Source organism: Semicossyphus pulcher, unplaced genomic scaffold (assembly GCF_022749685.1).
Source record: "Semicossyphus pulcher isolate SPU_LCO1_2020_fin unplaced genomic scaffold, fSemPul1.0.p SCAF_4, whole genome shotgun sequence".
NCBI classification, from domain to species: Eukaryota; Metazoa; Chordata; class Actinopteri; order Labriformes; family Labridae; genus Semicossyphus; species Semicossyphus pulcher.
In genome coordinates this window covers 11,586,543-11,601,795 of record NW_027211715.1, presented here as the reverse complement: position 1 = coordinate 11,601,795, position 15,253 = coordinate 11,586,543, and the positions used below count along the sequence as shown (strand labels likewise).

General features: G+C 40.4%; 2 protein-coding genes across 4 annotated transcripts in view; one reads left to right on the top strand and one right to left on the bottom strand.

Moving 5' to 3' along the window:
* The first annotated feature begins 1,057 nt into the window (after positions 1-1,057).
* lrrc41 (leucine rich repeat containing 41) lies at positions 1,058-8,936 on the top strand. Of its 3 annotated transcripts, none has more exons than XM_069680562.1 (10): positions 1,058-1,253; positions 1,721-1,807; positions 1,897-1,955; positions 2,047-2,782; positions 3,458-3,673; positions 3,961-4,128; positions 5,156-5,254; positions 6,602-6,730; positions 7,619-7,691; positions 8,175-8,936. In XM_069680562.1, exons 1-10 carry the CDS (start codon positions 1,151-1,153, stop codon positions 8,392-8,394), a joined length of 1,890 nt encoding a protein of 629 aa, XP_069536663.1. In that variant the 5' UTR covers positions 1,058-1,150; the 3' UTR covers positions 8,395-8,936. The 3 variants fall into 3 exon arrangements, with proteins under 3 accessions (XP_069536663.1, XP_069536662.1, XP_069536661.1); XM_069680561.1 differs by having other exon boundaries at positions 2,047-2,863; positions 3,964-4,128; XM_069680560.1 differs by having other exon boundaries at positions 2,047-2,863.
* Positions 8,937-12,599: 3,663 nt separating this feature from the next.
* arhgap39 (Rho GTPase activating protein 39) overlaps positions 12,600-15,253 on the bottom strand; it is a 72,863-nt gene continuing 70,209 nt past the window's right edge. Inside the window, exons 9-11 of the mRNA XM_069680159.1 lie at positions 14,534-14,625; positions 14,240-14,409; positions 12,600-14,033 (exon numbers count right to left, since the gene is read on the bottom strand). Coding sequence (XP_069536260.1) covers positions 13,839-14,033; positions 14,240-14,409; positions 14,534-14,625 — 457 coding nt within the window. The 3' untranslated portion in view covers positions 12,600-13,838. The remainder of the gene's footprint in view (positions 14,034-14,239; positions 14,410-14,533; positions 14,626-15,253) is intronic.

Below are 15,253 nucleotides of genomic sequence, written 5' to 3'. Positions count from 1 at the left end.
GAAAAGAGAAGCTTGAGGGCACAGTGGAGCTCAAATAGTTGAAAAAGTTAATGCTGGTTCTGATAGAAAGGTGTTAGAACCCACAGTGCATCGCAGTTTGTTGCATATGGGGCATGTTTTTTATTAAATTTTTTTTAAATTATTAAATGAAAATCAAATAACCATTAGACCTGTAACCTACGAGCAGTTATCAGAGTTTATAATCATGCAGCGCACTGAACACACAGACAATTAATAGAAGAGACGAGTAGATATTAACAGATCTGTCTGTGTTTCCCATGATCTGTCCCTGACTCAATAAGATCGCTTTCTGTCCCATATTTCTGTGCACAGCACACTATAAAGTATAAACTAGTACACGTCTTCACATGCTGAATGACACGAGCAGGATCTGTAACCCACTAGCAGTTTATCATAGTTTATAATAATGCATTTCATAACATGGATCTGTGTGTTAATCACACGGATCCTTTTCTGTCTGCCACTGCTAAAAGAGCCTCCAGTCTGCTGTGTAGTCCATATATTTCACTGATAAACCATAGAACTGTCATCAGGCTTAATGATCAAACAAAGTGTTATATCGCGTCATCAATTCAGTACATAATTTCTCACTCCTTCCCTATCTCCCTCTATGCTAAATTATCATATCATATGGTTTGAAGACCCATTTGAGGGGCTTATGCTAGGTGTGATCAGCTGTGCTTAAAGCTTTCCACTTGTGATCAGATCACCCAGTACACATAATAATACCAGGTCTGAACACCCACATAATTGTTTCAAATAGTGAGCTTTTTCCTCTTCATCCTTTGTAGCATGCGTCCTCTGAAGGCCCCTGAATTGAGAAACAACTATTATGTTATGAAGCCTAAATGATTTTTGAAGAATACAATATTATTTGCGAGAATGTAGCAGAGCATTTATTTCACTTTTAAAATATAATTTCCGCTAACTCCGGTCCAGCAGGTGGCGGTGCGGTGTGTTCCTTTAAAGTTATTGCCAGCATAAAAGCAAAAGGACAACTGCTAACTAACAACAACAAAAAAACGTTGACGAAAGGAGACTTGACGCGGACGGAACTAGAGCTGTGTCTTTTCAGTTGGGCACTTCTGACATAATAGACGTTAGAAAGTATGCACACATTTGCTACACAATGACTGACACTGACGGCAAAGCACGGGAAAGAAACCTGAAGGAGATATGTTTCCAGGCTGTGAGGAAACATTTGGATGCTGTAGGAATTGAGAGCGTTCTTGGTAAGTGGGGAAAAATTATGTTGACGTTGTATTCCTGTAAGTTATCGTTACTTAACTTTTAAGTACGCGATTAGGTGAGACTTAAAACAGCAAGTTACGCGAACTTTAACTGATGAAAGCTAGCATGTTACTGATGTTAGCGTTACTTAGTTACATATCCCACACGCGAAAACGTGTTAGCTAGCTGTCGCTGTCCAGTTATTGATTTACAAAGTTCATTATTCAGTAAATGCATTCTAATGATAATGTAACGTTATTGGGTTAACGGTTAGCTAACCCTTAACAAATCGTTAAGTTAGCTGACAGTCAACATTTTGACATCCGATATCGATTATAGGCAATTTTACCCATACAGAGTCGCTAGAGTTAGGGATTTATTGTTTGTTTGTTTGTTTTCTGCTACTTAACCGGATAATAGATATTGATATCCACCGTCACAATGTCCTAATCTATGTGTCATAATTTAGGTCTCCCAACGCCTCTCATTACGGATCTTCTTCCTCATCTGACTATTTGTCAGCTGGATGAGCTCCAGCCTGCTCTAAATCAGAGAGGTGAGCACGTGCAGTATCGGTTACAGATAGCGGTTGTATATTATATGTGTTCATAGTAACCCTGTCCCTTTTCATTTGTCTTCACTCAGGGATATCCACCTACTCTGGATGGGTTGGGGTCCTACTGGATATGTGTGGACCCAAACGGGTAAGTGTGATATCTTCCTAATAATAAAAGAACAAATGTATAGTAACTTTTAGAACTCACATGTGATTATGTCTCTGTCGTTAAATTTCAGGTAGTAGACCTACATACAGAAGAGGAGGCCAAACATGAAGTTATGAAAATGCTTTTTACAGTTGTATTCTATGGCTACACAAACAACTTTGTCAGCAAAAATATCACTAATTTAAACACCCCATCCTTTCTAACGGCTGCAGCTAAATGTATCACACATTTTTTAATAGATTCAAGCTTTCATAAGAGCCTTCATCGTTTAACTGCTGAGCAGCGACCTCTTCTGAACCTGTTTGAGAAGCGTATGAGGAGTGTTAGTATTTCGCAAAGCATGGATCTATCAAAGAAGAAGAATCGAACTGCATTGTATGTCTTCCACCGTCTGGTAGACCACGGTGTGGCTAATAAACTTGTAATACACAATGATTGTCCCATTGTGCTGGCCTGGCTCCTACATGGAAGGGGATCTCAGTATGTACACCCCAAGCTGATGAACCTAATGCACAGCAAAAAGGCAAGCTGTGTTTCACAAGAAGCTTCAGTCAGAGCAGACGGGGCCAGTTGCAGTTCTGGTCTTGGGACCAGGGCATCGGAAAACCAGGATAATCAACCAACGGCAAGCAAACGTCCAAAGATCTCTTTTGATTTGTCTGAGGAGGAGGAGGAGGAGGAGGAATCTGAAACAGTACACTTTGACGTGGACCCACAGGTTCTCTGTCAAGCCTTCACTCCTTGTGATGGTCCCTCAGCAGGGACTTGTCCACTGGGACAGATTGATTGTCTGGAGTTCAGGAAGTGTAGGTCTGACTCTCTTCAAGTGCTAAACTCCGCCCTGCCCACGTTTTTCTGCCTTCGTTCTCTAATTCTGCACAGCTTTCGTAAGTTTTAGCACTGGCATCCTGCCTTAATTTCAGTTGACCACGTATGTATCATTGAAGTCCAATATAACTTTTCTTATTCATGAAGTAGTGCAAAGTCTTTTAAATCCCGCTTTGTCTACATCCATGTTAACTAGCTTTCATTCTTCTTCACTGCTTCACAGGGTTTTGGTTTATGGTCAGGCTTGACTGTTTGTGTAGTATGTGACTGTAAAAAGAGAGATTACGCTCAACACTAAGTTGATGATACATAGTTTTTACACTAATTCTTTAACCCTTTAGGAGACAGTGCTCATTACATTAACATGTAATATCTGTAAAGTACCAGGATGAAATGTTGTCTTTTGGTGAAGTGATCCCTAAAAAGTATGCCTTCACCCATCACACAGAGTTCAGTGTTTCGTTGTAGTATTTTGCATTTAAGTGCGTAAGAATTTGCTGCATTTGTAATTGCATATGTAAACGCTATTATTGTATTCTATCCTTTCGGTTGACAAAACTGAGCTCAAGAATCTATTCTACTTCAGAGAATAGCTGCCACTCTAAAGACACTTTTGTTCTGTTCTGGAATTATTTGTTTTTCTGTTTGTGCAGTGACCTTCAGGGACTCGGATGTGTTTGACCTGGCCAGAGCACTGAGGAAGTTGTCTGGGAGCTCCAACAGCTCCCTTACTGATCTAAGCATCAGTGTCCTGCCCTACGCCAAGCTCATGGAAATCCTGCTGAATGCAAGCTCCAAAGTGAAATCGCTGCTTGTGGAGATCCATACCCTGGTCCCCTATACCTGGGCAGCAGAATCAGATGTTTCAGGTGCTGTGTAATTTGTATTATTATATATAAAGATATACACATATTTATGTGTAAAGTGAAAAAAGAACCAAACTGAGCAAGATTAGTAATGTATTGCACCTGATTTAAAACAAATTTCTTTTGGCAAAATTAAACTGCACCTGTCCAAGGCTGAAAGTCTTATCGAGTTATCGAGTTTTATGTCTGTGTTTTTTTATAAGTAGTAGTTGAACCACTTGAAAGTTTCCTCGATCCGTGTAAAAGGGTCATTGTGGTCAACTTTATTGTGACTTCTTCTCTTCCATCAGCAGAGCTGCCTCTGGAGGAACTGACAATCAAAGTAACCGAGCTCCAAACGGATCTGCAACTTATTACATCTGTGCTGAGACGCTCTCCTCATCTCACCGCACTTCATCTAGCTGGGATGAGATTACCAACTGGCTCCTCTCAAAGCCAACTCCTGAACACTCTCTCAGGTAATCTGTCAATTAGACTTAAGCCCTGTTTGTGTTGCAACTGGGTGTATCTTTTACGTCTAGGATGGAGCAGGCGTAAGTTTAGAAAGTCAGTCCAAGGTTAAACAAATGGTAAAAGTAACAAAACAAAACACAGTGGCAGTACAAGATGAATCCGTGATCGGTCAGTGAGCTGATCAATAGGTTTTGTTTTGACAGACAAGTCCTGTTTGAATTATTTAAAGAGCTCTTCCAGCTCGAACAGAAACGCAGCACTGTCCCTGCCCTGTAGGTGCTGATTGAGCTCCGATTTTATGCCAGTAGGGCCTTTCAGAAAACTGAGGGAGACATCATGTCTCCCTCGGACAACGGCATGCCTGATTATTACTATTTACTGCAGCGGTGATCTATTTTCTTGTTGATATCTTTTGTTCTTTGTGTGTGTTTTTATGTTCTTCATACAACTCTGAGTTTCCTTGTTTCATTATCCGTAAAAATGTAATTTTTATGCGTTATCCATATCTTCTGTCGATAATTTGATTGGAGAAGTTATAGACGAGTATATACGTGTGTTGCTTGGCAACTTTCACCGCTTTTGGAGTGTTCATGTGGGCATTGGTAGAGCGGGCGCAGCTACGACCGGTGTCAGTTAGGCTTGGTGCACTCGGTGTAAATTCGAATCAAGAAGTCGGTCGTAGCTAAGTCGAATGTAAGAGATAAGACCTGTTTTCTTACACCCTGCTGGTGCACTTGGCTCCAGAAGCCAAGAACCTAGAAGGTGCACACAAAGCACCAGCATTGTGTTTTTTGATTGTCCATTCTGACTGATTGCTATTTGATCAAAGTCAATGGAATTACTAGAAATAAATAAATGAAAATGCGAGTAAACCGTAGGAATTAAAATAAAATTAAACAGTTTCTATGAATTGTTACATAAAACAGTCAATAAGAAAGTGTCAATTAGCACAATTCTACCCAAACTGGCCTGGTCAGTTAATTTGTTGAATGTAAACTGCTGTCAGTTATAACATATGGTCACCTTTTTTAGAGTCAAATCACTGCTTGAGGAGTCTCCATTTGGAGGACGTGAAGCTGTCTGATTGTCTCCCCCAGATCCTAAATCTTCTAAAAGACTGCAAGTTGGAAGGTAAGAAAAGCCATTAAACCCAGTTATTATCTTTTCCTGAATATGGACAGGTGCCTAATACACAGGAACGAAGTAGATTGTTCTTCATTAAATTGAAGCAATACTGGTGAATTCCTCTGTTGTTTTGAGTTGGGTTTAATACTTTGTTGTCTACAAGTCTTGCAGCGTTGTCTTTAAGCTTTTTTCCACGGGCCCAGGGGTCTCTTTTGTATCAATTGCATGGTCCAAAAGAGACCTGAAAGTGGCATACGCCACTCCACACATCAAAGTTGTGATCTATAACAACAAACTTGACAGGAAAATGTGCACACCGGTAAGGGCCCGTTCAGACAGGATGCGTTTCAACAGCTGGGGGCGGCTTTTTTGTCATTGTTTTCAATAAGAGGGACGCTTTTTGCACGCTGCTTCTGTTTTGCAGAGCGCCTCGCTTTTTTCCGCTCTGTAGGCCTTGCGTTTTTGAGGAAACGCTCTGAGCGCCTCGAGTTGAAAAAACTTCAACTCAAAGCAGAAAAGCGCCCGACGTCATGGGCGTTTTTTCTAATTGTCCAATCGGATGAAAGGAGAGGCGAGCCTTCTGTCAGTTTACAATGTAACGGTTAGGTTAATGACAGCTAATGATTCGGTGGTTGCCTTAACGACAGTAGGAAAAAAAAAAGCCGCCCCCAGCTGCTAAAACGTGCTGTCTGATCGGGTGTTTACTTCCACAAAAAAGGCAGTGCAGTGCGCCTCGCGTTTTACAGCCTGAAAAGCGCGTTCTGTCTGATCGGGCCCTAAGCCTTTAAATCCGTTCCTAACTAAATGCAGCTTTGGCTGAGGCTACATAAATGTACATCTTTTCATTTTATACCAGCTCCCTGCGGTAAAAAAAGAAGATATGCTTTATTTATCACGGAGGGGAAATTGAATCTTTTCACTCTGTATTTTTACAAACATGCTACACACACAAAGGGCCGAAATACAGACATGCACAAACAGGATCCCATGGACATGCACTAATGGACAGATGTCAGAGTGAGGGGGCTGCACATGGACATGTACCCCGAGCAGTGGGGGATTTGGTGCCTTGCTCAAGGACACCTTGACGGGGCCCAGGAAAGGAACTAGCACCTCTCAAGCTACCAGACCCAATTCCGTGCTTGGTCCGTACTGGGACTTGAACCGGTTACCCTCTGGTTCGCAAGCAACGTCCCTACAGACTTAGCAAGTTTGAAGTTTCAACATTCAAAAAATTGCCTGGTGCATCTCAAAGGTCTTTCATTTCACCAGTTATCCGTGTGTCTGAAACTGTTCTGGACATGTTTTATAATTTGAGTGCAATTCTTTGCCCTTCTTTTTTCTTTTTCTTAGAGCTGAGGTTAAACGACTGCCGTCTTCTTGAGAAGTGGAGCAACAAGGAGGAGAGTTTGAGGCAGTTGGTGGCTGCTCTAAAGAAAGTGCCTTCTCTTCACACACTCAGCCTGGCTCAGAATCGGCTCGGTAAGCTCATCCTTAACATCTTTATACTGACAGGGTTCAGTTCAAGGATACATCAGTGCCAAAACTGTAATTGGACACTGGTCTGGTACCCAGCAGAATCTAAGCAATATGAAAGGCAGCTGTGTTTGTTTAAGGCTCTTTGTGTTAAGATCATGATAGATCATTTTTAAATTTAATCTCAACCCTGTCCCTCTTGCTCATTTTTGCTTACATTTCTTATTGACAATAGTGCCTAGCTGGTCATTGATCATCAGATCAAGAATGGTGAATTATGCGACGATCCTTATTTATTGGATTGATTTGGATTTTCTTTAGGTCGATCTGAGTATAAGTCTTATGCCTTATCTGCTAAGATAATTTAAAACAGATATTGATTTAACATAAAGGTAAATGTGCCAGCAGTCAGACATCTCGTCAGTATATGAGTTATAAGTAACGTGACAAAATATGCGATATTGACATAGATTGCAATTGTACTCTGTTGGTATCAAAACGAAAGATTTCAAGTCTTTTTTTTTTTGTGAGGGACATCAGAAGGAGACTGATGTGAATAGGGTTAAGAATTGGCTGAGCACTGGCTGACCACATAAGATAATTTTTACTTATAAAGACCAAATCTTAGCAGAACTTGCTCAAGATAACCTCTGATTTTCTTCATATACATTTTTTTATACCTCTCCTTATAATTGCTGTGATTGGTCTAGTTTGCACATGGATTAACAGGTCAATAATAAAAGAATTCTCTTTTTCTGCCCTTAATCCTGATTTAACTTTGATTTAACAGAAAGGTGAATTGTGTCTATGCTGTTGGTATATCTCTGATTCAAAAATAGATTTGAAAACAAATGTTTGAACTTTGTAAAATAAAGTGACTACCTTTGTTAACAGCCAAGAACGTGTGTGTCCTGGCAGAGCTGTTCTCAGGATCTTCACCAAGTTCAGTGAAACGACTCAACATCAGGTATGAGCTGCAACAGCAGCAGGGCGCAGCCTCAGGCTTCATCACTTTGCTAGTGGTCTGAATGATTAAGCCATTATAATAACTACAATATAGTTATTAGTTGATGTACTGCTGGGTGAATTTTAACACAATGTATTTCAGTTCTTAACATCAGCGAGTCATTTCATTTTGAAAGCAGCTGGGTAAATGAAAAGGTCTGCAAATGAGCTACTGAAATCCCACATAGTACTACACTACATCTCATTTCTACATCTAATACTGTAATTGTTGGTGAGGCTAAAAATGTAAGCATATGTTTTTTGTATTTATTGTTACTCAGTGCCACTTCAATGAAGTGTGCAGCACATTTCTGAAACTACATTTTCAATAATAAATGCAGAATTTTCACCATTATAACTGATTTTATCCAACAACCAATGTTTTTTTTCTTCTTATATTCAGTGTATAGTAAGGTTTTTCTGTGCTGTCTTTGGTTCTGAACAGCTCCAACTTCATTCAGCCTGCTGAGCTTCTGGACTTTGCTGTGACACTGACAACACATCGTCCTCCACACCGATTGACCCTTGATCTCAGGAAAAACCCGGGGGACCGAGACCCTGAAACGTGGGACACTGCACTCAAGAGGCTTCGTCCAGTCTGTGTTTTACTTGTTGAAGGATGGATATCCACCAACTCAATGGCAGACCACATCAGCAATATGTAAACCAAGCTGGTGGAAGATCTGAGTTTGAACATTCCCTGTTGGAATGAAATAGCTGTAAAAAGTTTATACTTTTTGTAAAATGTTTCATTTTCTCTTTGACAGAGAAGAGCAACTGTGGTCAGTTTCACGTCAGTTTAGAAGTTACAAATTCCCATGTTTCCTTGTTCAGGAAAACCCTCAAAGGGCATGTCATTTTTTCACTATTTCTGAATACACAACTGCTGTAGTGGCTAAAGCATGACCTATAGTGCCCAAAAAAGGAAATGTGAGTGTATGTACTGTACTATGCACAGCAGAGAAGTGGATGAAGCTGCAGGACCTGTTTCCTTAAGTCTCCTAGAATCTTGTTGAATGCAAATAGCTCACACATTTCATTACTTTGTATTTATATGCGACACATTTCATATGTTCTTTGTATGTTCTTCATATGTTGTGTTAATTTGTTGTCTTGTATTTAAGTGCACATGGCACAGTTGGTAAGTAAAACAGCATCCCATGTTAGTTTGACATTTGAATCATTTATTAAACCAACATCTGTTACACTTTCAGAGTCTTCCTTCAGACAGAGTGTGAGTGACAGTGGACATTAACATACAACTGAAAAACCTGGAGAATTGACGTCAAGGTGAAGAGCAGTTTCACAGCAGCTGTCTCACACCTTCTCATTGTCATTTTCTTTACATTAGACGAACAGCATCGACACCGACTACTAATTCATCATTAGTAGGAACCAAGTAGAAAAAACAATCAGAAAAAACGGATTAAAAAGAGCTTAATCTTTTTCTTAGTGACTTTTTTAAAGCTAAATACTGTAACACTTACTTTCTGTAAATTCAGTTTGTTTTCCTTGTATATTGTCATATTTTAGTAAATTCAAGTTGAAGAGAGTGAAGACCCTATGTCTGCATGCTAACTGGTTGATTTGCTGGGTCTATCTACAACCATCTCTTACATAAAACAAAGACACTCTCACAAACACACACCACATACACACTCATACACACTGCCAAAACATTTGAGCCTGGACTGGCTATCTCCAAGGCTCCTGGTTGACTAACTGGTTTTACAGGAAATAAAATGATAACATTTGGCTCAATTCATACCTCAAAAAGAAGTCAGTTGTCCAATGAGGACCAAATTTGTTCTGTGAATGTGTTTTTTTTGTCTAAGAAGTGATTGGCTATCAGAACATATAAGCTCACATTCATACCAAAAACCAGCTATTTTGTAATCTCATACTGAAAGTATTTACAATTTGGAGCTGCTGTTGAAACTGTAGCAACCTTTTGACCACTGCACATGGCACAGGATGAGTCACTTAGGACTGAACGCAAATTAGTAATAAACTTAAACTTAGCTACTGCGGGAAAAGGTGTCATTATGTTTTTGTAACTCTAATGCCAAGTTTAGGCAACTATTGGCCAGGTGTGGGTAAGAAAATACATGAGGTAAAAAAGTAGGCAGCAATTTAACTTCTCTTTTTCTTTCTTCATGGCTCATCATAAAAAGGGTTATGATGGCAGGCTTTGCAGAACATGTAAAAACACTTGCATTTACACAAGTTCTGATGACTGTTACTGTAAATTCATTAGACTTCATATCAGCAAACAAGAACATTTCCCAAAAGTGGGGCATATATGAAATCATCTTCTCTTATTTGTCTTTTGTTTCTTACTCAGCTTCTATATAACAGTAATGTAATAAATGTTTAGATGGTAATGCAGCATCTGTAACTGAATAGCGGGCTGCTACAACCCATAGTCTCAAAGACACATACGTTAGTCTCTCTTTTCTGTTTTTTCCTCTGGACAAATCACTTCTTTGTGGAGTATAAATCAGACCTACCGTTATAGATATTGGGGCTTTAAAATCTTCTGGTACTTTAATGGATGATGGGTGGAATAGTCTTCAGACTGTTCAGAGATGGTTTAAATTGCTAAACTTATTAAACTTTTAGACCTCTATCGATGTGAGGAAATTTTACACTTTAACAAGACTTAAAGGAAAAGAAAAATTAACCCCTCACCTTGTTACACAAACTTCAACAGCAAATTCCCACTGTTACATATGATGCCTTTTCCTCTCTTGTTTCCCTATATACTTATTTTTACAGTCTGTACAGTGTCAATGTACATGTTATCTATGTGGAGTGTGTATGTCAGAAAGATTGAGCTGCATACCAAGCACACATACACATACACAAACACACACACACACACACACACACACACACACACAAACATTGTGTGAGACTGAGTGTCATCTGGACCTTAAAGCTGGAAGTCAGTGGTTTTCCAGGGTGGTCCATGTGTGTCTCCCAATGAAGCATTCACAATCATCCTTTCAGGAGAACAACCCAAATGAACAGGACTGGTACAGCAAGATAGACGCAGTCATACATCAACGCATATGTGCCTTAACATTTTGAAAACTACACTTGATTGCAAATTCACACAATCGTACACATACATACACCCATGTGTCGTAACAAAAAACACACGCACTGGAGTCTACAATACAATTTCTCGAGAAGGCATTAAGGAAATCTCCTTAAATAAATATAAATAAATTAAATCATATAAAAACAATGGGTTAAAAACATAGAAATTCTGTTAAATACAGCAAAAATCTCAAATGAATACAATAACCATCAGTACTTTCTCATAGACAAAAACCACATGGATGCAAGAGACAGGAACATTTTGTAAACGATGACAGACAAACAGACAGGCACGCAGACAGGTAGACACATTCACAAATCATTAGTGAGCAGAAAGGCCTGTTGGGGCTTGGAGGTGGACTTGCTCTGTGGGGTCAGGTGGGGTGGAAGGATGGGACTGGGGGGTATCTTGGGAAAGCTGGCACTTCTCAGATACCCCCAAGGAGGTACGAGCATGCTGTGCTGTGTTCAAACATGATGGATGGGGCCTTATTGGCAGTGTAGCTATCATCCCTACAACTATATCTGTTCCTAACTGCTTCAGGATGTCTGTGGTCAACAGCCAAAGTGACTGGACAGCACCATATACTGTGGAAGGGTGGATAGAACTGACCAGATTTGTTCAAGATCGCTTAATGCGAGAAGATTTCAGTCAGATTCGATTACGACCAAGGACGGGTAATCACAGAGCGAAGGCAAGAGTCACTGGCTGTTTTCGTCTGTATGCAAAGGTCCAGCCAGTAGGTAGGAACTAAAGTGGTCCTCCATGAACACTGACTGCCCACCCTTGTGTTAAGTGATTAGAACATGGACACCAAAATCCACCTGTAACATCTCAAACAAACCATTGCTCAATTAAATGCTGTTTGTTGGCTGTTCTCTTACTTGATCTGGTATCTGGACTTAAAGTTTGTAATGGCTAACATTAGCTAGCATTAGACACCAAAGTTAAGATGGATTTCTTGCATAACTGTTATCAGGGGGTCAGTTTGGTGACTGACTCTCCTCTATTTATCTTACTATTCCACTCTGTTAAAGCATTTGCCATTACCTAATAATTATCACTAACTGCCAAGGTGGCTGCTTTCAGCCTGTTGTTGAGTGGGACATATTTGCTGAAAGTTATGAGGTTTTCACACTTGGCTGCTCATAATTCTGGACTTAATGATATGATGTGGCAACACCAGTGCATGATAGGAGCCTGCTAACCCTCAAAATAGAATATGCTGGAGTTTGACAGTTGAACTGGTTAAAACTCAACACTCATTTTTAGCACAGCTGCTATTCTGTATGGTGTATGCTGAACTGTTTGCATGAAGCCTTTAGACAGCATAGCATTTAGCTGTGTCCAAATCATTTTCTCTCACATGTACTAATGTGTAATGAACAGGCTTATGCAGGCTCACCAAATTGATAATTTATTTATTTACATTAATACCACATAATATGAAATGTAATACCTGTTTTCATTATCAAACAGGCCAGAATGCGAAAGTATATATAGAAATCCAACAGGGACCACATAGCCTTGAACTATTCACTTTTATATTACATTTTTGTCATTGTCATTTCTCAGCAAGATATAATAATAATATTGTATGATGTAATTAAATACGTCAGCATTAAAAATGATTCATTCTTCAAGTCTTTGCTTCCTATCTACTGCAGCTAGCAGTATTGACAGTGTTTGCTACAGGTGTGATGGTCTCATAACCAAATGTATCCAGTATGTTATGCTTGCTTCATACTCACAATTTCTAGAATGTACTAACAATTTGAACACAGTCTATGTTTAAGTGTCTACAAACCCGACAGAGTGGAAGTGTTCGAGCTGTAAAGTCACAACACAACAGGGAGTGATTTAGTGTCCATGTTCTTCCCACTCGACAGATAAGTAGCCAACAGAGCTATCGCCTAAGCTTATCACTGTCTTTCTTAACAGCTACACTCTGTTAAAGTCAGGTGGCTGACTGGAAACATCCATCCAAAGAATGAAGTTATGGTTTGAGCCAAATGTTTTGTCCCATTGAGACAGCTCAAGTTTGCCATATTGAAGCAGGATCACAAATGAAGGAGGACAGAGCGTCTGTGTTGAGTTCTCAGCTCCCACTTGTGGCAGTGTAAGGTAATGTTCGACACAGCTTCACCTTTCTACCTGGTGTTTGAGGCCTAACTCTAGCAGGCTCACTCTGATATAATAAAGTACTGATGGGATGGTGCAGCTAGGCGTTATATCTTGTGAGAATCTGGCACTGAACCCTATGGATGCGTTGCGTAGCTACTGTTTGTGTGAGAGATTCTAACACCTGTGGCAGAAAGTGTGTCATGTATGTTTGAATGAATGTATCATTCATGTCAGTGAACTCTTATTCCATGTTAGGTGGTTTTGTACACTGCAGTGTGTGGATGCCTGGCGTAAGACTTAGTACTGTATGTAAGTGTGTGCATGAGCTGCTGTGTGTGTAATGTGTTTGTATGTGACTGTGTGTTGGTGCTGAGGCAGGGGAAAACAAAGCAAAATCAATTCATATAAAACTCATAAGCTAAATTTAAAATGAACCTTTGGGGTCCTGAAGTCTGAGTGTGCCAAGTGAAAGTAACAAAATGATGAGATCCCTGCTAATTCCTTTATACTGTATGTGTGTATACTGTATTAATGTCTGTGAAGGCACACACAGTACTGTTATAATATGAAAACCTTGGAATTCAAATACTGGTGTTTTTCTATGTCAATGTCAGTTAAAGGACTACATCTACAGAAATAGAAAAGACAGCTGGTTCAACTCAAATATACAGTGGACCAAACTCAAAACAAGGCAGTTTTTGTTAGTTCCAGAAAAGTAAACATGTTGAAGAGGCAAGGTATTCACCCAGCAGCAAAAATGTGTGTTTGTATGATGTTCCTGTGCTAGGGGAGTGTGTGGGGGCCTGTCATTGAGGGGGTTAAAGGGAGCGTAGGAGAGGCTGGGGGTAAAGTGTGGACAGTGTGTGTGTGGTGGGGGGGCTATAGGATTCCATCCATGAAGCTCGTGTCCAGCCGCTGGATGAGCACCCGGATGAAGGACATCTCCTTGCGGGTGTTCTCAAAGATCACCCTGGGGTCGTCGGACTGGCAGCGCAGACAGTTGGGAGCCATGACCATGGCCAGGTTGTTCACATCCATCTTGGTGATGGTCACATTGGCGGGCTGGGCAAAAACCTGCATACACAACATACAGCACAGACTCAGATTAGATGTAATGTGGTTTAGATTTTAGATTGTTTACTTTTCAGATTAAGTAAACATTGTGGTAAACTGTAAGTACATATACAGTCTGTTTGTGTGTGTGTGTGTGTGTGTGTGTGTGTGTGTGTGTGTGTGTGTGTGTGTGTGTGTGTGTGTGTGTGTGTGTGTGTGTGCGTTACCTGTAGGAAGCGAATGAGGTAGCAGAGCACCAGTTTGTTGATGTGTGGCAGGCCCAGCACCACATTGACAGCTGCTTCAGGGTTGTCATAGTGATTGATACACTCCTCATAAAACTCGTGAGGGATGAGTGGCTCCTCCAGCTCCCTGTACCAGAGCTTAAGCAGAGATGCTATGGACACACAGAGACAGGGCGTGCTGAGGTTATTCAAGTCATGTCCATGATACAAACTTCCTCTACATGACAGCAGTGTAGAACCAGGACACAGGTCCACATGAGACCAGTGTGTATTTACCTGGGATATGAGGGTCTTCCAGTCCTGTGGGAATTTTCCATTGGTCCACTTGCAGCTTGAGGGCATTGACTTCATCTATGTCCCCTGGTACCCTGGAGGTCAAAGGTCATAGGCTGGTTAGACTTTCCTTTGTTTCTAGTCTCACTCCCATCTTTTCTGTATATCTGTATGCCCTGTCTTTTGCTTAGATCCATGTAAATCCTGCAAACAGCTTGAGAGTGAAGGAGACATGGAGAGATCTGGACCTGAATAGTTTCTGTTACAGAAAAAACATGAAGCTGGCTAGTTCCAAATTTTCCTGAAGTGGAACAGAAGTGAGATTCGAGTTAAGGTTTGCAAAGATGATATTTTTGGGCTCCAGATATTTGGTCCAGTATCGTCCACAATCAATATCTTAATAATTACAAAGGCACAAAACAATGTGAAAGGTCTCATGTGGTGATAAACCTTCAGAGAATCATCAGCCGATTCTTCCCTCTGAGCTTTACGGATCTTTATAGTGAGTTGCGGATCATTGTTTAGCTGTTAGGCCATGTATGCTGCTGAACAAAGTGATCAGATATTATTCTCAGGATTTGTGGACCAAAAACAGTGCTTAAGATGAGTGACTACTGTACTTGAACTCGTCAGGTATCACCAAAACAGGACTCCCAATGTTGCTGTGTAACTGCTGGATGTGTAAATAAGCAACTGTTTGCTAATGAGTTGGCATCATATACT

What these genes read in the sequence shown, in the direction of transcription:
- lrrc41 (XM_069680560.1), top strand. Translation starts at nt 1,151, where the DNA reads ATGACTGACACTGACGGCAAAGCACGGGAAAGAAACCTGAAGGAGATA. An exon ending in TCTAATTCTGCACAGCTTTC is followed by an intron (nt 2,864 to 3,457) that starts GTAAGTTTTAGC and finishes CTGTTTGTGCAG; the next exon opens with TGACCTTCAGGGACTCGGAT. An exon ending in GTGAAACGACTCAACATCAG is followed by an intron (nt 7,692 to 8,174) that starts GTATGAGCTGCA and finishes GGTTCTGAACAG; the next exon opens with CTCCAACTTCATTCAGCCTG.